General features: G+C 47.6%; 1 protein-coding gene across 1 annotated transcript in view; it reads left to right on the forward strand.

Annotated features, from left to right (window-relative positions):
* LOC138657677 (zinc finger protein 271-like) overlaps positions 1 to 20,184 on the forward strand; it is a 75,816-nt gene extending 55,632 nt beyond the window's left edge. Inside the window, exons 5-9 of the mRNA XM_069745383.1 lie at positions 10,911 to 11,008; positions 11,086 to 11,164; positions 11,265 to 11,362; positions 11,485 to 11,602; positions 17,297 to 20,184. Coding sequence (XP_069601484.1) covers positions 10,911 to 11,008; positions 11,086 to 11,164; positions 11,265 to 11,362; positions 11,485 to 11,602; positions 17,297 to 18,096 — 1,193 coding nt within the window. The 3' untranslated portion in view covers positions 18,097 to 20,184. The remainder of the gene's footprint in view (positions 1 to 10,910; positions 11,009 to 11,085; positions 11,165 to 11,264; positions 11,363 to 11,484; positions 11,603 to 17,296) is intronic.
* Positions 20,185 to 23,479: the final 3,295 nt, after the last annotated feature.

Genomic DNA, 23,479 nt, shown 5'->3' on the forward strand with positions numbered 1-23,479 from the left:
TCTCGATTGCCAACATCATAATTACGCTCAGCAGGCGAAGATTTTCTAGAAAAGAAGGCACATGGTTTCATCACCGAGCCATCAGAACTTCTTTGCGATAAAACAGCCCCTGCTCCAATCTCAGAAGCATTAACCTCGACCTGAAATGGGAGCGAAACATCTGGCTGGCACAACACAGGGGCAGAAGAAAAACGACGCTTCAACTCCTGAAAAGCTTCCACAGCAGCAGAAGACCAATTGACCACATCAGCACCCTTCTTGGTCAAATCAGTCAAAGGCTTAGCAACACTAGAAAAATTATTGATGAAGCGACGATAAAAATTAGCAAAGCCCAGGAACTTTTGCAGACTCTTCACAGATGTTGGCTGAGTCCAATCATAAATGGCCTGGACTTTAACAGGGTCCATCTCGATAGTAGAAGGGGAAAAAATGAACCCCAAAAATGAAACCTTCTGAACTCCAAAGAGACACTTTGACCCCTTCACAAATAAAGAATTAGCACGAAGGACCTGGAACACCATTCTGACCTGCTTCACGTGAGACTCCCAATCATGCGAGAAGACCAAAATATCATCCAAATATACAATCAGGAATTTATCCAGGTACTCTCGGAAGATGTCATGCATAAAGGACTGAAATACTGATGGAGCATTGGAAAGCCCGAATGGCATAACCAGGTACTCAAAATGACCCTCGGGCGTATTAAATGCTGTTTTCCATTCATCGCCCTGTTTAATACGCACAAGATTATACGCACCACGAAGATCTATCTTGGTGAACCAACTAGCCCCCTTAATCCGAGCAAATAAATCAGACCGCAACGGCAACGGGTACTGAAATTTGACTGTGATTTTATTAAGAAGGCGGTAATCTATACAAGGTCTCAAAGAACCATCCTTCTTGGCCACAAAAAAGAACCCTGCTCCCAATGGTGACGACGACGGGCGAATATGACCCTTTTCCAAGGATTCCTTTACATAACTCCGCATAGCGGCATGTTCTGGCACAGATAAATTGAACAGTCGGCCCTTAGGAAACTTACTACCAGGAATCAAATCGATAGCACAATCGCAATCCCTATGAGGAGGTAGGGCACTGGATTTGGGCTCATCAAATACATCCCGGTAATCCGACAAGAACTCTGGGACTTCAGAAGGAGTGGATGATGAAATAGACCGAAATGGAACATCACCATGTACCCCCTGACAACCCCAGCTGGACACAGACATAGATTTCCAATCCAATACTGGGTTATGGACCTGTAGCCATGGCAACCCCAAAACGACCACATCATGCAGATTATGCAACACCAAAAAGCGAATATCCTCCTGATGTGCAGGAGCCATGCACATGGTCAATTGGATCCAGTACTGAGGCTTATTCTTGGCCAAAGGCGTAGCATCAATTCCTCTCAATGGAATAGGATACTGCAAGGGCTCCAAGAAAAAACCACAGCGCCTAGCAAACTCCAAGTCCATCAAATTCAGGGCAGCGCCTGAATCCACAAATGTCATAACAGAATAGGAAGACAAAGAGCAGATCAATGTAACGGACAAAAGAAATTTCGACTGTACAGTGCCAATGGTGGCAGACCTAGCGAACCGCTTAGTGCGCTTAGGACAATCAGAGATCGCATGAGTGGAATCACCACAGTAAAAACACAGCCCATTCCGACGTCTGTGTTCTTGCCGTTCAGCTCTGGTCAAAGTCCTATCACATTGCATAGGCTCTGGTCTATGCTCAGATAATACCGCCAAATGGTGCACAGCTTTACGCTCACGCAAGCGTCGATCGATCTGAATGGCCAAAGACATAGACTCATTCAGACCAGCAGGCATGGGAAATCCCACCATGACATCCTTAAGGGCTTCAGAGAGACCCTTTCTGAAAATTGCTGCCAGAGCGCATTCATTCCACTGAGTGAGCACAGACCACTTCCTAAACTTCTGACAATATATCTCTACCTCATCCTGACCCTGACACAGAGCCAGCAAGATTTTCTCTGCCTGATCCACTGAATTTGGTTCATCATAAAGCAATCCGAGCGCCAGAAAAAACGCATCAACATCACGCAATGCAGGATCTCCAGGCGCAAGGGAAAATGCCAAGTCTTGAGGGTCACCACGCAACAAGGAAATAATGATTTTTACTTGTTGAACTGGGTCACCAGAGGAGCGGGGTTTCAAAGCTAGAAACAGTTTACAATTATTTTTGAAATTCAGAAACTTAGATCTATCCCCAAAAAACAAATCAGGAATTGGAATTCTAGGCTCTAACATAGGATTCTGAACCACAAAATCTTGAATGTTTTGTACTCTTGCAGTGAGATGATCCACACAAGAGGACAGACCTTGAATGTCCATCACTACACCTGTGTCCTGAACCACCCAAAGGTCTAGGGGATAAGAAAGACAAAACACAGTGCAAAGGAAAAAAAATGGTCTCAGAGCTTCACTTATCACTCTATTGAGATGCATTAATACTTTGGGCCTCCAGTACTGTTATGACTTGGTGGTTAGGACAATAATGGACCTGATGGTTAATAGCACACAAAATGACCTGATAGTTATCAGTAATATAGGACGAGCTCTGAGATGTGGAAACTCTGCTGACCGCAATCCCTAAACCTATCACACACACTAGAAGCAGCCGTGGATTGCTCCTAACGCTCCCTATGCAACTCGTCACAGCCTAAGAAACTAGCTAGCCCTGAAGATAGAAATAAAAGCCTACCTTGCCTCAGAGAAATTCCCCAAGGAAAAGGCAGCCCCCCACATATAATGACTGTGAGTAAAGATGAAAATTACAAACACAGAGATGAAATAGATTTAGCAAAGTGAGGCCCGACTTACTGAACAGACTGAGGATAGGAAAGGTCACTTTGCGGTCAGCACAAAAATACTACAAAAAGACCACGCAGAGAACGCAAAAAGACCCTCCGCACCGACTCACGGTGCGGAGGTGCTCTCTCTGCGTCCCAGAGCTTCCAGCAAGCAAGAAACAAACAAAATAGCAAGCTGGACAGAAAAAATAGCAAAATAAGAAACACAAGCAAAAACTTAGCTTATGCAGGAAAGACAGGTCACAAAAACGATCTAGGAGTGAACAAGACCAATACTGGAACATTGACTGACTGGAGGCATGGAGCAAAGATCTAGGTGGAGTTAAATAGAGCAGCAGCTAACGAATTAACCTCGTCACCTGTGGAAGGAACCTCAGAAGCCGCAGCCCCACTCACATCCACCAGAGGAAGCCCATTGACAGAACCAGCCGAAGTTCCATTCATGACCACAGGAGGGAGCTCGACAACAGAATTCACAACAGAACGGTATCGTTCAAGGCGAGGGGGAGCTCAGCCCAGACTCCCTAAGGAGCCAGCCACCCGTGCTTAGTCCGGCAAGGGACTACCCACCACCTACCCGCCCCAGCCTCTCCACATCAGAGGCCTTTGTTGCAGCGGCAGTGGCACGTCTTGAGGCGGGTAATGAAGACGCCTATATGAGACTCATGGCAGCTGCAGAGAAAGCAGCGGAGGCCGAGCGTGCAGAACGCCGTGAAGCGGCGGAGCGACAGCGTGCAGAACGCCGTGAAGCAGAGGAGCGAGAGCGGGCAGAACGCCGTGAAGCAGAGGAGCGAGAGCGGGCAGAACGCCGTGAGATAGCGGAGCGGGCAGAGAAAGCTGCAGAGCGGGCAGCGGAGCAAACAGCCTCAGAGAGAGAGGAGGGGGCAGAGACAGCCTCAGAGGGAGAGGAGGGGGCAAAGACAGCCTCGGAGAGAGACGGAGGAGGCAGAGACAGCCTCAGAGAGAGACAGAGGAGGAGGCAGAGACAGCCTCAGAGAGGGAGAGGAGGCAGAGACAGCCTCAGAGAGAGACAAAGGAGGAGGCAGAGATGGCCTCAGAGAGAGAGAGGAGGAGGCAGAGACAGCCTCAGAGAGAGAGGAGGGGGCAGAAACAGCCTCAGAGAGAGACCGAGGAGGAGGCAGAGACAGCCTCAGAGAGACCGAGGAGGAGGCAGAGACAGCCTCAGAGAGAGAGAGGAGGGGGCAGAGACAGCCTCAGAGAGAGAGGAGGAGGCAGAGGAAGCCTCAGAGAGACAGAAGAGGGGGCCCAGACAGCCTCAGAGAGAGAGGGGAGGAGGCAGCGACCATGGTAATGCTGATGGGTTGTCCCGGCAAGGAGAAGGTGCAGAAGGGCGCATGGGGGAACACAGGAATGTGATGCCCCCTAGCGCCCTCTAAAGCAGGGAGGTGTGATGAGGGAACAGCCGCCATCTTGGACGGGCATACTAACAGAGATTGGCGTAACTCCATTTTGTCTCCTGGTCACAGGTCTGCAGAGAGGAGTGCTCCGGGCCCCCACCTTTTCTAATGAATAAAGTTCCTATTAGTATCGTAATGGGCTGAGCTCAGTGTAGACTGCAGAAGGTACTTCAAAGCTCCGTGAGGAAGCCACACCAGCAGGGGGCTTGGAAATGCTTGGGGGCCTAATTAAAGCATGCATGTCCAGTGGCCACAGGATACACATCTATTATGGCCGTCCAGTCGAACCGTCTCCAACTTTGAATTGTGAATTATGGACGCATCGTCCGAGGTACCGGCTCATAAAAACATATTCTCCTCGCCCTAAAGAAATTGCGCATCTAACAGTGCGACTCCCGTGTCCGTGGGAGGTCTGAAACCCGAGATATAGAGATCAGCCTCCCACAGGGACCGAATGGGTCCAGGTTTGATCCCAGTACGACCGGCAGAACAAACCACATGCGCTGGTACTGCCCGTGTACTGATCCGATCATCCTAAGAGAAGTTATCCCATTTATTAGATATTGGAACAAATCTTGCAGAGAGGCACAGGGGTGGAGATTGCTAAGCCCACCCAGCTACAGGGGGAGGGACCCATAGAAGGTTTAAGAGCCAAGGACACTTGAAGAGGGGGACTCACTCCACAGAAGAAGATGATATCTTAAGGAAAAGGGTATGCCAGCCAGAGGGGAGCAAGCACACGCTTTCTGGGGGCTGCCCGGCAACTAAGTTTTGGACCTGCGGAATGCTGCGCCCCCCCGGCTTCCACAAGCGACCTTCAACCTGGTAAATTGACCTCCAGCTGTATACCTATAAGCCCTGTATTGTGATTGTTATATTTTACTCTGACTGTAATTCTTGATATATTTTGACTGTATATTACTTGTAATTACCTAGTGCGCCCTTAAGGCAATTAAATCATTAATTTGGGGCTGATCCTATTACTCTGATTGCGAATCTTAGAATACCCAGCGTGGGTGACAGGCAGGGCTGCCACTAGAAATTTCGGGGCCCCATACTGGCAAAATTTTCGGGGCCCCCTTGAGACTCCGCCCAGGCTCCACCCCAGCCCCGCCTCCACGCTCCACCCCTCGAACTGTCCACAGTCCCACCGCTCTCTCTTGGAAAAACTCCACTTCTCACCTATCACACATTAACAGTTCCCATCACCAGATCACACATATAGCCGGCAGCTTTTGTTTTGGCCAAAAGATTTTTTAAGCCGCTACCATAACACGGTAGACACTTTTGGCCGGTCCCTACTCTATTGTAACCTATTAAATATTTGTTAAAATATGCAATACAATTTAGGTATATTTTTATTTATTTTTCAATTTTTAAAATGACCAATAATATCACATACAAGGAACAAATACCACCGCACTATGACCAGATGACATATTACCACCACAGTGATCGAATAATATCACATACAAAGAACAAATACCACTACACCATGACCAGACCACATATTACCACTAGTGACCGAATAATATCACATACAAGGAACAAATACCGCTACACCATGACCAGACCGCATATTACCACCACAGTGATCAAATAATATCACATACAAGGAACAAATACCGCAACACCATGTCCAGACCACATAGTACCACCACATAGTGACTGAATACTACAATTCTGATCAGTAATTAAAAAAAAAAAGCACCATATTATCACCATAAGTGCCATTATACACAGGAGATCTGTACTTAGTATGCAGTGTCTGTGTACAGATAATACAGTGATCACTAGTGAAATTATACAGAGGAGCTCTGTATACAGTATACAGTGTATAGTGTCAGTGTATAGGTAACACACTGACTCACCAGTGACGTCTCTAGGTGAAGTCCTTCATCTTTCATCCAGCACAGACCGCCATCATTTCTTCCAGCCAGGACTTCTCTCTGCAGGAAATAACACAGTTATCTCTCGAGCTCTGCTTGTAGAATACATTACTTAATTTTTCCCAACTTCTACATTACACCACATGAAGAAAAAGAGGCGACAGTGTCACTCTACACAGTAACAGGACCCCCCCCCCAATTTAAAACCGTGTCCTCAAAAAATAAAATAAATACATCACTGCAGTAATAATATCCCTAAATTAGCCCCTATGGTAATAATATTCCCCATCCTGGCCACCGTGTGTCTCATTCCTGGCGTCAGCCATATGTTCTCCCATCCTGCCCTCATGAGTATCCATTCTGCCCCATATGATCTCCCCATCCTGCCCCATATGATCGCCCCATGTGATCTCTCCATCCTGCCCCATCTGTATCCATCCTGCCCCATGATCCTGCACGATCTGTCTCCAATTCTGCCCCCAGTGTCTCCAATCATGCCCCATGTCTCCATTCTGCCCCCTATGTTATAAATGGTATAGTCTCTAACTGGGTCGCTGTGACCAGTGGGGTACCGCAGGGGTCGGTATTGGGACCTGTTCTCTTCAACATATTCATTAATGACCTGGTAGAAGGTTTACACAGTAAAATATCGATATTTGCAGATGATACAAAACTATGTAAAGCAGTTAATACAAGAGAAGATAGTATTCTGCTACAGATGGATCTGGATAAGTTGGAAACTTGGGCTGAAAGGTGGCAGATGAGGTTTAACAATGATAAATGTAAGGTTATACACATGGGAAGAAGGAATCAATATCACCATTACACACTGAACGGGAAACCACTGGGTAAATCTGACAGGGAGAAGGACTTGGGGATCCTAGTTAATGATAAACTTACCTGGAGCAGCCAGTGCCAAGCAGCAGCTGCCAAGGCAAACAGGATCATGGGGTGCATTAAAAGAGGTCTGGATACACATGATGAGAGCATTATACTGCCACTGTACAAATCCCTAGTTAGACCGCACATGGAGTACTGTGTCCAGTTTTGGGCACCGGTGCTCATGAAGGATATAATGGAACTAGAGAGAGTACAAAGGAGGGCAACAAAATTAATAAATGGGATGGGAGAACTACAATACCCAGATAGATTAGCGAAATTAGGATTATTTAGTCTAGAAAAAAGACGACTGAGGGGCGATCTAATAACCATGTATAAGTATATAAGGGGACAATACAAATATCTCGCTGAGGATCTGTTTATACTAAGGAAGGTGACGGGCACAAGGTTGAATTCTTTGCGTCTGGAGGAGAGAAGGTTTTTCCACCAACATAGAAGAGGATTCTTTACTGTTAGGGCGGTGAGAATCTGGAATTGCTTGCCTGAGGAGGTGGTGATGGCGAACTCAGTCGAGGGGTTCAAGAGAGGCCTGGATGTCTTCCTGGAGCAGAACAATATTGTATCATACAGTTATTAGGTTCTGTAGAAGGACGTAAATCTGGGGATTTATTATGATGGAATATAGACTGAACTGGATGGACAAATGTCTTTTTTCGGCCTTACTAACTATGTTACTATGTCTCCAACCATGCCCCCATGTCTCCAATCATGCCCCCTGTGTCTCCATTCTGCCCCATCTGTCTCCAATCCTTCCCCATCTGTCTCAAGTCATGCCCCCATGTCTTTCATCCTGCCCCGTGTCTCCAATCATGCCCCGTATCTCGCATTCTGCCCCAATGTCCAGCATTCTGCCCCAATGTCCAGCATTCTGCCCCCGGGTCTCACAGTCTGCCCCTGTGTCCAGCATTCCGCCCCTGTCACTGTGTCTAGCATTCCGCCCCTGTCACTGTGTCCAGCATTCTGCCCCTGTCACTGTGTCCAGCATTCTGCCCCTGTCACTGTGTCCAGCATTCTGCCCCTGTCACTGTGTCCAGCATTCTGCCCCTGTCACTGTGTCCAGCATTCTGCCCCTGTCACTGTGTCCAGCATTCTGCCCCTGTCACTGTGTCCAGCATTCTGCCCCTGTCACTGTGTCCAGCATTCTGCCCCTGTCACTGTGTCCAGCATTCTGCCCCTGTCACTGTGTCTCCAGCATTCTGCCCCTGTCACTGTCTCCAGCATTCTGCCCCCCCGGATCGCCGCTCTGAAAGAAAAAAAAAAAAAGTTCTTACCTGGCCATGCTCCTGCGCCGGGCGAAGCTCCCTCCAGGCTCCACGCAGACGCACTCGCCGGGCCCGGCGGCTGACAATGACGTCAGACGCCGGCGAGTGCGCACTGCGGCCTTATTCAGCTGCCAGCCTCAGACGGGCTGGCGGCTGTTAACTATTGACGTGCGGGCGCGGGCCCGCACGTCAATAGCGTGCCGCAGTGCCTGCAGGGGGGGCCCGGTGAGCAGATGAGACAGGGCCCGATGCGGGCCCCCTCTGCTCACCGGGCCCCATACGCCAGTCACGGCTGTAATGCCCTGATGGCGGCCCTGACTTAGTATGCAGTGTCTGTGTACAGATAATACAGTGATCACTAGTGAAATTATACACAGGAGCTCTGTATACAGTGTATAGTGTCAGTGTATAGGTAACACACTGACTCACCAGTGACGTCTCTAGGTGAAGTCCTTCATCTTTCATCCAGCACAGACCGCCATCATTTCTTCCAGCCAGGACTTCTCTCTGCAGGAAATAACACAGTTATCTCTCGAGCTCTGCTTGTAGAACACATTACTTCATTTTCCCCAACTTCTACATTACACCACATGAAGTAAAAGAGGCGACATAGTGTCACTCTACACAGTAACAGGACCGCCCCCCCCATTTAAAACCGTGTCCTCAATAAATAAAATAAATACATCACTGCAGTAATAATATCCCTAAATTAGCCCCTATGGTAATAATATTCCCCATCCTGGCCACAGTGTGTCTCATTCCTGGCGTCAGCCATATGTTCTCCCATCCTGCCCTCATGAGTATCCATTCTGCCCCATATGATCTCCCCATCCTGCCCCTTATGATCGCCCCATGTGATCTCTCCATCCTGCCCCATCTGTATCCATCCTGCCCCATGATCCTGCACGATCTGTCTCCAATTCTGCCCCCAGTGTCTCCAACCATGCCCCCATGTCTTTCATCCTGCCCCGTGTCTCCAATCATGCCCCGTATCTCGCATTCTGCCCCAATGTCCAGCATTCTGCCCCAATGTCCAGCATTCTGCCCCCGGGTCTCACAGTCTGCCCCTGTGTCCAGCATTCTGCCCCTGTCACTGTGTCCAGCATTCTGCCCCTGTCGCTGTGTCCAGCATTCTGCCCCTGTCGCTGTGTCCAGCATTCTGCCCCTGTCGCTGTGTCCAGCATTCTGCCCCTGTCGCTGTGTCCAGCATTCTGCCCCTGTCGCTGTGTCCAGCATTCTGCCCCTGTCACTGTGTCCAGCATTCTGCCTCCACTGTGTGTCCAGCATTCTGCCCCTGTCACTGTGTCCAGCATTCTGCCCCTGTCACTGTGTCCGGCATTCTGCCTCCACTGTGTCTCCAGCATTCTGCCCCCACTGTGTCTCCAGCATTCTGCCCCCACTGTGTCTCCAGCATTCTGCCCCCACTGTGTCTCCAGCATTCTGCCCCCACTGTGTCTCCAGCATTCTGCCCCTGTCACTGTGTCCAGCATTCTGCCTCCACTGTGTGTCCAGCATTCTGCCCCCACTGTGTCTCCAGCATTCTGCCCCCACTGTGTCTCCAGCATTCTGCCCCCACTGTGTCTCCAGCATTCTGCCCCCACTGTGTCTCCAGCATTCTGCCCCCACTGTGTCTCCAGCATTCTGCCCCTGTCACTGTCTCCAGCATTCTGCCCCCCCGGATCGCCGCTCTGAAAGAAAAAAAAAAAAAGTTCTTACCTGGCCATGCTCCTGCGCCGGGCGAAGCTCCCTCCAGGCTCCACGCAGACGCACTCGCCGGGCCCGGCGGCTGACAATGACGTCAGACGCCGGCGAGTGCGCACTGCGGCCTTATTCAGCTGCCAGCCTCAGACGGGCTGGCGGCTGTTAACTATTGACGTGCGGGCGCGGGCCCGCACGTCAATAGCGTGCCGCAGTGCCTGCAGGGGGGACCCGGTGAGCAGATGAGACAGGGCCCGATGCGGGCCCCCTCTGCTCACCGGGCCCCATACGCCAGTCACGGCTGTAATGCCCTGATGGCGGCCCTGGTGACAGGGCAGTCTCCCCGGCGGCCATTTGCTCTAGGTGCAGTTCCCTTATTGACGTGAGATACAAAGGGGGCACCGGAGAGCTGTGCCTGTGTAGTGACATCACGGATTGGTGACGTGGGAGGAACCGGGTGTCCTTCACAAGAATCACTGATAAATGGTAACCGTCCTTCCCCCAATCTCCATAACGGTGAGTTAGGAGAAAAGAAACCGCTGGATAGAAATGTGGAGCTTTCTCCAGCTTCTCTGTGGTTCCATCACTGGTGGAGAGGAAGCTTGGAGAAGTTGTGTGTCTTAGTGCGGCTCCTCCATCGGACTGACGAGGGTCTTCTCTGTCCCTCTCCTCAGGGTCCTCATTCTCCGAGGGTAGAGCAGAGAGCATTAGGCTTTGGCCTCGCTGATTCTTACTTCATACTTGAGGCCACAATGTGCTGGGACCTCGGTACCGGTGGTGAGGACCACAACAATGTCATTTAGTCCCTGATGCATAAACCTAGAATTACCAGTTCTGAGAGACGTGTCTCATATATAGACAGATACACGGCAGGTGATGTATTCAGTCTGTGTCTCCACAGATGGATCCAGGAAGAGAAATCCACCAGAGAGATGTCCCCGTCCTCTGTATCCCCAGGACTGTCCGGAGGAGAATCACAACATCCCGGAGGATCATCAGGTAGATGACACTGAAGCCTCCACAACATCTGACCATGAAGTGATGGGACCTGAGCTCATCATACACTTTTCTTTTAGGGTGAAGATCTGATTGACATTAAGGTTGAGGTCATAGATGACGCAGAAGAGATGATGGATGTGTGGGCTGATCAGCAGGGTGAGGAGGGGAGACTGTCATGTTCTGTGGTCACCTTCTACTACCCATGATCTCATCATCATATGACACAATCTATTCCATCACTGTGTGTTTCCTACAGATGGATCCAGGAGGAGAAATCCACCAGAGAGATGTCCCGGTCCTCTGTATTCCCCGGACTGTCCGGAGGAGAAACACAACATCCTGGAGGATCATCTGGTAGACGGCGCTGAGCCCTGTACCGGATCTGTATACGGGGGGACATTTTTGATCGAGGTCATAGATGTCACAGATTTTGGTGGTTTCTTGTATTGTGCTGATTGTTACATCTGATGTATCAGGAGGAAGATCCGACTAAGAATAAAGTGAAGGAAGAGACAGAAGAAGAAGCGATGACGAGGGGGGATCAGCCGTGTGTGAGTGACGGGAAGGAGGAGATTCTGGGAGATGTTTCCACAGGTGTGTGATAATGACCGGTGCATGATGATGATGATGATGACGATGACCGTTATGTAATAATGACCGCAGTGTGTGATATTGTGTGGAGCTTTATCTGCTGTCCTCATCACAGCAGAAGCGTCCGGTGATGGCGCGGCTGCTCCTGTACAGTCCGGCGGTGCACCGATGAATAACAGGGCCGCCTTCACACCTCTTCTTAATGATTTAGGAAGCACAGATTTAGTTTTCCTTTACCTTTGAGAATATTTCTTCCACCCCTTCCATCCGTATTTTTCTTCCACAAGTCCCGTGCTGCCATATAAATGACTGAGCTTGTGTTACAGGTTGTGAATCTCCCTGTCCTATGGATGACGGTGATGTAGCAGCCTCTGCCTGGTGCTGACGAGTGACATGTCACATGTAGCGTCGTCCTACCTGTCCCCTCTGTTTGCCTCCCACTGCCTCCTGCACTGAGGCCGACGTTCTGGTCCCTCTACATCCAAGCCGGCCGCCTGGTGACATGAAGAGACCTGTGGTAAGTCCGGAAGTGCCATGCTATGGAGGTGTGGGTCAGACATATGGATGTCATCCCTCTGCCACTATGGAGGCCATCTTGGCTGTAGGAGAACCAGAACACCGGTCTCAGTCGGAGGACACCAGGTAGGTGACAGTACATGACAAATGTTTAGTCCCTCCTCTGTGCCGGGGTGGAGAATTGCTTCATCATAAATGGGATTATGAGCTTGTAGCTACAAGCAGATGTGATATATCCGGCCCCGTAGCCCCCCAGCGTATAATATCCGGCCCCGTAGCCCCCCAGCGTATAATATCCGGCCCCGTAGCCCCCCTGCTTATAATATCCAGCCCCGTAGCCCCCCCAGCGTATAATATCCGGCCCCGTAGCCCCCCTGCTTATAATATCCGGCCCCGTAGCCCCCCTGCTTATAATATCCAGCCCCATAGCCCCCCAGCGTATAATATCCAGCCCCATAGCCTCCCAGCGTATAATATCCAGCCCCATAGCCCCCCAGCATATAATATCCGACCCCATAGCCCCCCAGCGTATAATATCCGGCCCCATAGCCCCCCAGCGTATAATATCCAGCCCCATAGCCCCCCCAGCGTATAATATCTGGCCCCATAGCCCCCCAGCGTATAATATCTGGCCCCATAGCCCCCCAGCGTATAATATCTGGCCCCATAGCCCCCCAGCGTATAATATCCGGCCCCATAGCCCCCCAGCGTATAATATCCAGCCCCATAGCCCCCCAGCGTATAATATCCAGCCCCATAGCCCCCCAGCGTATAATATCCAGCCCCATAGCCCCCCAGCGTATAATATCCAGCCCCATAGCCCCCCAGCGTATAATATCCAGCCCCATAGCCCCTCAGCGTATAATATCCGGCCCCAAAGCCCCCCAGCGTATAATATCATATCCGGCCCCATAGCCCCCCAGCGTATAATATCCGGCCCTGTTGCCCCCACCCCAGTATAATAACATGCGGTTCCTCCCCACATATGGGTTCACACAGGAACTGTTGGGTAAACAGAGCCTGGAAGGGCGTAATTAGGGGGTGATATGTGCAAAATAGGACAGATTTAAAAATGCTTTATACTGGCAAAATTAAAAAAAAAATAAAACATTGTGATTTTGGGAACATCCCTTTAAATGTATATTGGGTCTATGAAAAAAAACCTACTCATCTGATCAGTCCAAGCGAGTTACATTGGCCGTGTGCCGTCTGTTACTCGGCGACTATTAACCCTTTACACGACCATTTACAGTTTCCTGCTCCAGAACGGTAATCGCTGCCGAAAACAACTGCGAATAAATCCAAAGAAAAAAATAAAGAAAAAGATACAAAAATACAAACTTAACCCCTGAGTGACTGAGCTAGTTTCTCTATCGCTTCATTGGAGGACACCGGAAGCCATGGGGGTCTGCTGCTGACACTAGGCAATAAACAGCGATCTCCTCCTCAGTAGTGTACAGCAGCTGACCAGTTTAGCTTAGGCCGCTTTCACACTTGCGTCAGTACGTGTCCGTCGCTATGCGTTGGGCCGACGTACCGACGCACGTTGTGAAATTTGTGTACGACGTGGGCAGCGGATGCAGTTTTTCAACGCATCCGCTGCCCATTCTGAAGTTCGGGGAGAATGGGGCAGAGTTCCGGCCGCGCATGCGCGGTAGAAAATGGCGGATGCGACGGACAAAAAAAGTTCACTTTTTTGTGCCGCTGTCCGCCAAAACACGACACGACTAATATAAGTCTATGGGTAAAAAACGCATCCTGTGAGCACATTTGCAGGATCCGTTTTTTTCCAAAAACGACGGATTGCTAATAACGCAAAGTGTGAAAGTAGCCTTAGGCTGGTTTCACATTTGCGTTTTTTGCCGCTGCGTTTTAACGCATATAAACGCATGCGTTTTTTTCCCTATATTTAACATTAAAAACGCATGCTTTTTTTTGTATGCGTTTTGCCGCGTTTGACGATGCATGCGTCGTTTCTATGCTTGCGTTTTGTTGCGGAAATGCAACATGTAGTAATTTCTAGAGGCGTTTTTTGCCGCAAAAAAACGTATTGCTGTCTATGTAAACGCATGCGTTTTTAAGCACATGCGTTTGGTTGCGTTTTTTAACGCATGCGTTTCCATAGAGAAAAAACTAGTCTACACACTGATAAGCCACCCCCCCACCATCAAGGTGATAAAGGGATCCAAACCCTAACCCTAGCCCTAACCCCCCACCATCAAGGTGATAAAGGGATCCAAACCCTAACCCTAGCCCTATCCCCACACCATCAAGGTGATAAAGAGATCCAAACCCTAACCCTAACCCCCCACCATCAAGGTGATAAAGGGATCCAAACCCTAACCCCCCACCATCAAGGTGATAAAGGAATCCAAACCCTAACCCTAGCCCTAACCCCACACCATCAAGGTGATAAAGGAATCCAAACCCTAACCCTAGCCCTATCCCCACACCATCATGGTGATAAAGGGATCCAAACCCTAACCCTAGCCCTATCCCCACACCATCAAGGTGATAAAGGGATCCAAACCCTACCCCTAACCCTAACCCCCCACCATCAAGGTGATAAAGGGATCCAAGCCCTACCCCTAACCCTAACCCCCCACCATCAAGGTGATAAAGGTATCCAAACCCTACCCCTAACCCTAGCCCTAACCCCCCACCATCAAGGTGATAAAGGGATCCAAACCCTAACCCCCCCACCATCAAGGTGATAAAGGGATCCAAACCCTACCCTTAACCCTAGCCCTAACCCCCCACCATCAAGGTGATAAAGGGATCCTAACCCTACCCCTAACCCTAACCCCCCACCATCAAGGTGATAAAGGAATCCAAACCCTAACCCCCCACCATCAAGGTGATAAAGGAATCCAAACCCTATCCTCCCACCAACAAGGTGATAAAGGGATCCAAACCCTACCCTTAACCCTAGCCCTAACCCCCCACCATCAAGGTGATAAAGGGATCCTAACCCTAACCCCCCCACCATCAAGGTGATAAAGGGATCCAAACCCTAACCCCCCACCATCAAGGTGATAAAGGGATCCAAACCCTAACCCCCCACCATCAAGGTGATAAAGGGATCCAATCCCTAACCCTAGCCCTAACCCCCCACCATCAAGGTGATAAAGGGATCCTAACCCTAGCCCTAACCCCCCACCATCAAGGTGATAAAGGGATCCTAACCCTAGCCCTAACCCCCCACCATCAAGGTGATAAAGGGATCCTAACCCTAACCCTAGCCCTAACCCCCCACCATAAAGGTGATAAAGGGATCCAAACCCTAACCCTAGCCCTAACCCCCCACCATCAAGGTGATAAAGGGATCCTAACCCTAGCCCTAACCCCCCACCATCAAGGTGATAAAGGGATCCAAACCCTAACCCTAGCCCTAACCCCCCACCATCAAGGTGATAAAGGGACCCTAACCCTTACCCTAGCTATTTCTATTTATAGTGGGTTTTCTAGTTGATTTTTATGATTGGCAGCTGTCACACACTTCTCATCATGCGTTTCAAAAACGCAAACGCATGTAAACGCGTTAAAACGAGGCTTTTTTTACCACATGCAAAAACGCATGCGTCTAAAAAACGCAGCGTTTGTACGCGTTTATATGCGTTTTTTTCACCACCAGCGTTTGCGTTTTAAACGCAAATGTGAAACTAGCCTAAGTGTCAGAAGGACGCGGACACGGGTTTTTCAGTAGACCCATATGTACACCACATGAACAATATTGTATCATACAATTATTAGGTTCTGTAGAAGGACGTAGATCTGGGTATTTATTTATTATGATGGAATATAGGCTGAACTGGATGGACAAATGTCTTTTTTCGGCCTTACTAACTATGTTACTATGTTACACCGGTTTTTGGCATCTTTCAATAATTTTTTACGTTTTTTCTTTTTCTGAAGGATTTTTCTTAACCTTTTGTAGGGAAATAGTGTGAATATTCCCTCTGTTATCCCACGTAGAGACAAAGTGTACGGCGTGGACTGTCAATCCAGCAGGACCCTAACCTTTAACACACGAGATGTGTTCGTGTGATCCGGAAAATGGTCATCGCCCCCCAGCACTGCCAGCTCGCTCTCCAGAGCCAGACGGCATCGGGTGGTATAGTGGTACAGAGGTTGGCGTCAGCTTCGACCTTTCCATGATAAGACATCGGAGGAATCTGCTAAAGGGATGGAGAGGTGATTCTTCTCCCGCAGGTCCACTCTCTCCAGTGTGTGTCGTTATCCATCGGGAAAATTGTGAGACCCAGGAAACCACTGGTTTCTGAAATTAGAGGAGGAGGAGAGTGGATTAATACCTATATTGTGTGGGATTTTTGTATGGCGAATTTATGTTCAGTTGTGCACCCATTTTTTTGGGGGGGGGCGAACAGAAGATATCACATTGGGCATTAGGCTTTTGAATTAAGGAAACAGAAAGGAGCTAATTATCTAATAGTACCTTGTCATGTGATATCTGACTGTGCACCCATTTGATTGGTGTTCCATTAGTATATTGAAGACCATATAAATATTATAGGCGCTGTGTAATAGCGATACGGATCAGATTTTCTTTGTCTAAATTGTAGCCCCAAAGATGACTATTAATGTGATTGCTCTGGCCGTATCATCTTTGTTGGGGTATTAATGTGACTACACCTCTTGTCTGCATCCCTCCTGGAACATACAGCAATAACTACGAGATATTTATATCTTGGATGGTCCCTTTAATTGTTTTTGTATGTGTGTGTTTTTTTTGTCTATATTATAGTGTGTAGGATGTTCAGGGTGCATTAGGGTCCGTAGCGCATTCAGCAGGGGTGCCATCACGTCTTCCACTAGGGTGCCATCCTCCGCTGGCAGGTAGGGTGAACTTTAGGGCTCATCTAGGGAGACATTAGTCCCAGGTTTTTCTTTTTTTCCCCTATTGACCCTCCATTTTTTCACCTTTATAACATAATCAAGTATTTTTGACCCTTTTAAATACATTAATGAAGGTTAATTTTTAGAGGTCGATTTGTGCCAATGTCGCCATTTTATAAATGTTATTCACTTTACCTATTGTGATAATGTTATGGCATGTAGTTGTCTTCCTTATTACCTGTACTTTCACTGACAAGGGTCTTCATTTTGAGCTCCATCAAATTTCAAAATCCCTTTTGTGAATTTTATCTTTCATCTTTATAGGAAATCCTTGTGATAATGGCAGTTTGTCACTAAATTGTAAAAAAGAAGATATCAGGAAGCACTCTTATGGAGAATACCTCATTACCCTTCATGGACCTCCTGGACTTCACAGTACTTCACTTTCTTATAATCCTCCTAATGATGAGGAACCCTCTCCTGAGCAATCTCGTATTGTTACCACAATTCCAGGTGACAAAGTGGATACAAGATTTCAGTGTCACAAGAAATTTACTAAAAGCTCAGATTATCTAACTCAAAGGAAACATGAAGGAGAGAAGCCATACTCCTGTTCAGAATGTGGGAAATGCTTTCCAAGTAAATCAAAATGTGTTCTACATGAGAGAATTCACACAGGAGAAAAGCCATTTTCATGTTCAGAATGTGGGAAATCCTTCAAACGTAACAGTAGTCTTATTATACATCAGAGAATTCACACAGGAGAAAGGCCATTTTCATGTTCAGAATGTGAGAAATCCTTCACAGAAAAAGGGAGTCTTATTAAACATCAGAGAATTCACACAGGAGAAAGGCCATTTTCATGTTCAGAATGCGGAAAATCCTTCAAACGTAACAGTAGTCTTATTATACATCAGAGAATTCACACAGGAGAAAGGCCATTTTCATGTTCAGAATGTGAGAAATCCTTCACACAAAAAGGGACTCTTATTATGCATCAGAGATATCACGCAAGAGAAAAGCCATTTTCATGTTCAGAATGTGGGAAGTCCTTCGCCGTTAAAGGGCATCTTATTAGACATCAGAGAATTCATACAGGAGAGAAGTCACATTCATGTTCATAATGTGGGAAATGTTTTATCCAAAAAGCAAATCTTGTAACACATCTAAGAATTCACACAGGGAAGAAACCGTTTTCATGTTTACAATGTGAAAAATGCTTTACAGAGAAATCACAACTTGTTAAACATAGGAGAACTCACTCAGGAGATAAGCTATATTCATGTTCAATGTGTGGGAAATCTTCAGTAAATCAAATCTTGTTAGACATGAGTGAAATCATACAGAGAAAAGCTGTATTCATATTCAGAATGTGGGAAATCTTTTTGTCATTTTCTCATCTTTACTATGGACTAGGGAGGCTGTGAGTGATGACTCAACCTCGCAATGGGATCTGATGTATGCTGAACTGTCAGTGTTGTGAGTGACAGTCCATTCATCCAATCTGATCCTGGGGCATTCTGGGCTCACAGCATTTTGATCAACAGCCCTGCTGCTCAATCTGGGCTTGCTTCAGGCATTTCCCCAGGTGCCTCTCATCTTTGGTAATTTTCTAGTTATTTAGCTGGCTAGCTGTGAGCAGATCAGTGTCAGCTGTAGCTGAGCTTAGTTTGGTATGTGCTTAGCTCTGTCTGATTGTGTCTTTCTCTGATCTTGTTGCCGGACGTAGGCTTTGTCGTGACTATTCATGTGGATTATCCCTTCTGCTCTTGCCGCTTTCTGACTGCAGGTACCTGACCCCGTACTTGGCCTCTGACTGTCTGTTTTTCTTACTTCCTAGTCTTGACGTACCCTCCTGGTATTTGACCCTGGACTGTTTCCTGACCACGACTTTGTCCTGCAGCTGTTTATCTTGTGCCCTCCTGGTATCTGACCTCAGACCTCCTGTCTACCCTTTCTCTAGGCTTGTCAGTGAGTAGTGACTCAGCGTCACACGTTTATACATAAATCAAATCTTAATATATGATGACGATGGAAGAAAATCTCGGGTCAAGAAGTGTACAATTCGAGGTAGATGAAAAATATATATTTATTATTCATATTAAAACCAAACAATAAACTGGGGTGACTCATGCCAAAGAGAGATGCAAGACAGTACATTGCATAGGCAACAATTCTAACAAACCAAAGCAGAAGAGAAAAGAGGCAGCACTCACCGATCTTCCGAGACAGGTAAATTTATTACAATAAAGCCTTCACGGCCGGGGGTGCTAAGATTCTGAGTGCGGCAAGCCTGACGACAGCCGTTTCGCAGGCTGACCCATAGAAGCACCCGTTAGGCGCGAAACGGCCGTCATCAGGCTTGCCGCACTCAGAATCTCAGCACCCCCAGCCGTGAAGGTTTTATTGTGAGTAATAAATTTACCTGTCTCGGAAGATCGGTGAGTGCTGCCTCTTTTCTCTTCTGCTTTGGATTGTTCCATTTGTTTATTCGGCTACAGCACCCGGAATCTAAAGACTAGACCTCCACTGCAGGTGAGCAGTGTCAGCTAATTTATAGAGGCGTTGGTGCGGTCTAAACTGTTTTTGTTTTACTTCAACAATTATAACAAAACCTACACAATTTTAATATCCATATGTCACGAATCACAGGGGGGATATTTTTATCATCCCCACCGCTGACACCAATATGTCATGAACCGGGGTAGTTTGGTTGGCCCCAGTTCTTTTATCAAGGGGATTTATCTATATTCCAGTTCCAGTTTGGAACTTGCAGCTCTCTGGCGCCCCTCTTACCCTCAGGTCAGACAGGGTACTGCACCTACGATAATTTGTCTCCAGAAAGGTTGTCTTACTACACTGGCTAATGGGCACACTGCAGCGAGGGCGATATAACTGCTCCCACTCAGGCGGGAACAATAATTATCAACGCTGTCTGTCGCTACCAGTTTTCCCAACGGCTCAGGACACTTTCCGCTGCCACCAGCTCCTATTCCTGAATTGGTAATGGGTCAGGAGCCAACCCAATTAGTAGCGTAATTTACTTCAGAGGACGTGACCGTACGTTATTGAGCAAGGAGATACAAAGCTAGTAATTTTATATATTTTACTCCGAAAGGTAGGCAGTGTTTACGAACGTATAAAAAGATATTATAAAAGGAGACAAGTATAAGATGTACAGAACGATTACAAATAAAAAGTGATTAAAGTTGAAAAAAACACTTACAGTTCTCTCATATCATTTCAGATCATGGCTGACCATGCGGCTGGGGGGAGGAACAACATCAAAATGCATCAAAGCAGCTTGGAGAGCTGCTGTTAGCTCTTTTCCTGGGCAAAGACTAGTGAAAAATGAGCTCCCCCTCACTTATACCCCCTGGTCGTGACATCACTGAGTTGGCGGAGCTATGGACTCCACTCCTCTTTCCAGAGAGACTCAGAACTTTATTAAAACTCATATTCGTCCTAGCGTGATCTGGGAACCTTGTAGAGTGACGACGAACGTATTGCATGTCTTCTCACGAGGTTAGCTTCAATTTAAGACTACACCTGGGGTAGCTGGGTGACCCGGATAACCCCTTCATGACCCTGGGTATTTTCGTTTTTCGCTCCCCTCCTTCCCAGACCCATAACTTTTTTTTATTTTTCCGTCAATATGGCTTATTTTTTTGCAGGGACAAGTTGTACTTTTGAACGACATAATTGGTTTTAGCATGTCATGTACTAGAAAACGGGAACAAAATTCCAAGTGCGGTGAAATTGCAAAGAAAGTGCAATCCCACACTGGTGTTGTGTTTGGCTTTTTTGCTAGGTTCATTAAATGCTAAAACTGAGCTGCCATTTTGATTCTCCAGGTCATTACGAGTTTATTGACACCAAACATGTCTAGGTTCTCTTTTATCTAAGTGGTGAAAAAAAATTACAAATTTTTACTCGGACTCCCATGACAGCACGACGAGAGAGGGGATCCGCCCATTAGGAACAGGAAACCTACAGATACAAAAGGGCGGTACCTCTCCCTTGCCTCAGTTGGTTTCCTGTTCCTAAAGGGGACGGATGCCTACAGAAGGAGCCCAGGCCGGCCGGCCGAATACGGTAGCGGGGGGGTCTCCTACCTCGGCCGGTGCGGAGATCCCTGGAGACGCCACGGTGGTCCTTGCTGGATTTCACGGCAGTGGCGTTCGCAGCAGGGAGCGGAGGATTTCCTGCCTCCATCAGCGCCGGCGCAGGTAAGTATTCCCATTGGTGGTGCAGCGGTATGGTGTGGCTGCGGCTGCCGGGCTCAGGCGTGTGGGTGCGCTCCATCCCCGGCGTCCTGCACCGCTCTCAGCGCGTGCTGGAGCATTTCCGGGTGCAGTGACGTAAGGGGGCGGGGTTAGCGGCCGCTTCCGGGTCGCCGGACGTCTGCGCATGCGCAGTCGTTCCAAGATGGCGGCGCCCATCGCGTCTATGTGCCGGTTTTGACCGCAAGATCTCCTGCCCTCTGCTGTATTCTGGACCAATAGGGACAGCGCTGGCCCATCTGCTGACCGGATCTAAGGGGTATTTATGCAGGTGGAGATGTTAGATCCCTGCTTTTGGTCGCATTTCGTCATGGAGAGTGGTGGTGAGCAGCAGCAGCTGCCAGACGAGGTACGTCAGAAGCCCAAACAGAGAGGCGACTGTTAAAAATCGTTATTTAGCAAAAATATCTAATCAAGACTTAACCAGGTGCATTATTCTTAAAAGAAAAATGTCATGATATTCTGACGAAAGTATAGTGGTTTATTGAGTTATCCACCATCGCAGCAAAAACATAAAAGGTAGATGAAACAATTACAAACAGAGTGTCCATGTGTAAATATCAGCGCTTGTCTTGTTACTCATCTTTCCCAAGGTCCTGAATGGTAAAAGTCATCTGTCTGTGTGAAGTCTGAATTCATCATGGTGTCGGGGTCGTCACGACAATACCCTTCCTTCACCAGTCATTCCAAATCAAGATAAAGGCAGTGGTACCAGAGTGAAGAATGAGTCAGACAAAATCTGGTTCAAACTCAGCGCCTGCCCGTATGTCTACAAAGTGTAGTAACGTCTCAGCAACTGAACTGTTTATTTCATATACATAACATTATATAGTCCATTGGGGGAAGGTGTGCAGAGGGCAGGGTTAGGCGGGGTTTAGGGAATTTATCTAGTATTCAGTTCCTCTGGTTGGCTTGACATTATATGATAGATCCTCCTTCATCCACGTCACTTTAAGTTTCTATTTCTCCAGGGACGATACTTTAGCTTCAGAAACGAAAGTAGATTCTTGGCAAGAACGAAAACTAGGGCATAATGCTAAGTTTCGGTTTACAGAGAAATGATCCTTGGCTTCTGGAATGTGAAACTTGTTTCTTCAGCAAAGTGAATCTGCAGCAAAGGTGAATACTGGCAGCCATCTTAAATACAGTCAAATTTGCATTAGTAAGCATAAAGGGAAAAACTTATTGTTTCACAGCATAAGAATATATAAAAGTACAAAAGAGTATAAAGATATATATATTTTCACCTTGACAATCCCCCCTAAACACTAAGTTTTTCCCTAAGAAGAAAGATCCTTTGAGACTGTCCATGTGATGGGGAAAGGGGAGGTGGATTTCTTCATCCAGACACCTCAGAAGCTCTCCCCTTGTGAGAGGCCACCAGGCAGCTGAACCCTTCACTAGCTTCACATGGAGTTCTCCCGCTGTCCCTAAACTAAATCTCTTAGCATCATCTGAGAGTTGGGGGTTTTGTCTATCTTCTTGAGGGGGACGTACTTAGGGATCTCCCCTGGATCAGTACCATCGTACTCAAGTGAGTCTACTTCTTGGTTGAGAAAGGTGCCAGTCGGAGTTGCCTTAGTGATAATCTTTTTATACAGGGGAATAACACAACAGAGGATTATTGATCCAACTACAAGAAGGGCAATCAGTACTAGACAAGCTTGTTGAAGGAATCCTTTGAGCCCACCCAACCAACCGGAAAAGAAAGATGTGTCTACTCCAGCATTAGATTTTAATTCTGCTGCTAACCCATTTATCTTCTTAAGGGCTATCATGGTCTTTCCATTTACCCCAGAGTTCTGAGGGATATAGGTACAACACTCCTCTCCCACCATCCCACAGACTCCTCCTTTCTCAGCTAAGATCATATCAAGGGCTAGTCGGTTTTGGAGGGTCATTCTAGTGTTAGGGCCCAATTCCTCAACTATACCTTGGAAAGCATCACAGGTAAAATTGACAAACCTTTGTTCACTGTAATATATATAATTGATCCAATCAACATTTTTTTATTAATCTGCACCTGTGGGATTATAGAAGCAAAGCCAGCATAAATCTGGTTCTGGGCCTTAAATTGGTCAGGCACCCCCCTTGGCACTCCAATGCCATCGACATATACTAATGGATCTTCTTCATAACTCATATGGAGCTGATCGACACTTCTCCTCTTTCTGGTATATTCATCAGGTGTCTCCGGATCCCAAGGCAAAATCTTGAACTGCAT

The sequence above is a fragment of the Ranitomeya imitator genome, chromosome 1, assembly GCF_032444005.1.
Source record: "Ranitomeya imitator isolate aRanImi1 chromosome 1, aRanImi1.pri, whole genome shotgun sequence".
Taxonomy (NCBI): Eukaryota; Metazoa; Chordata; class Amphibia; order Anura; family Dendrobatidae; genus Ranitomeya; species Ranitomeya imitator.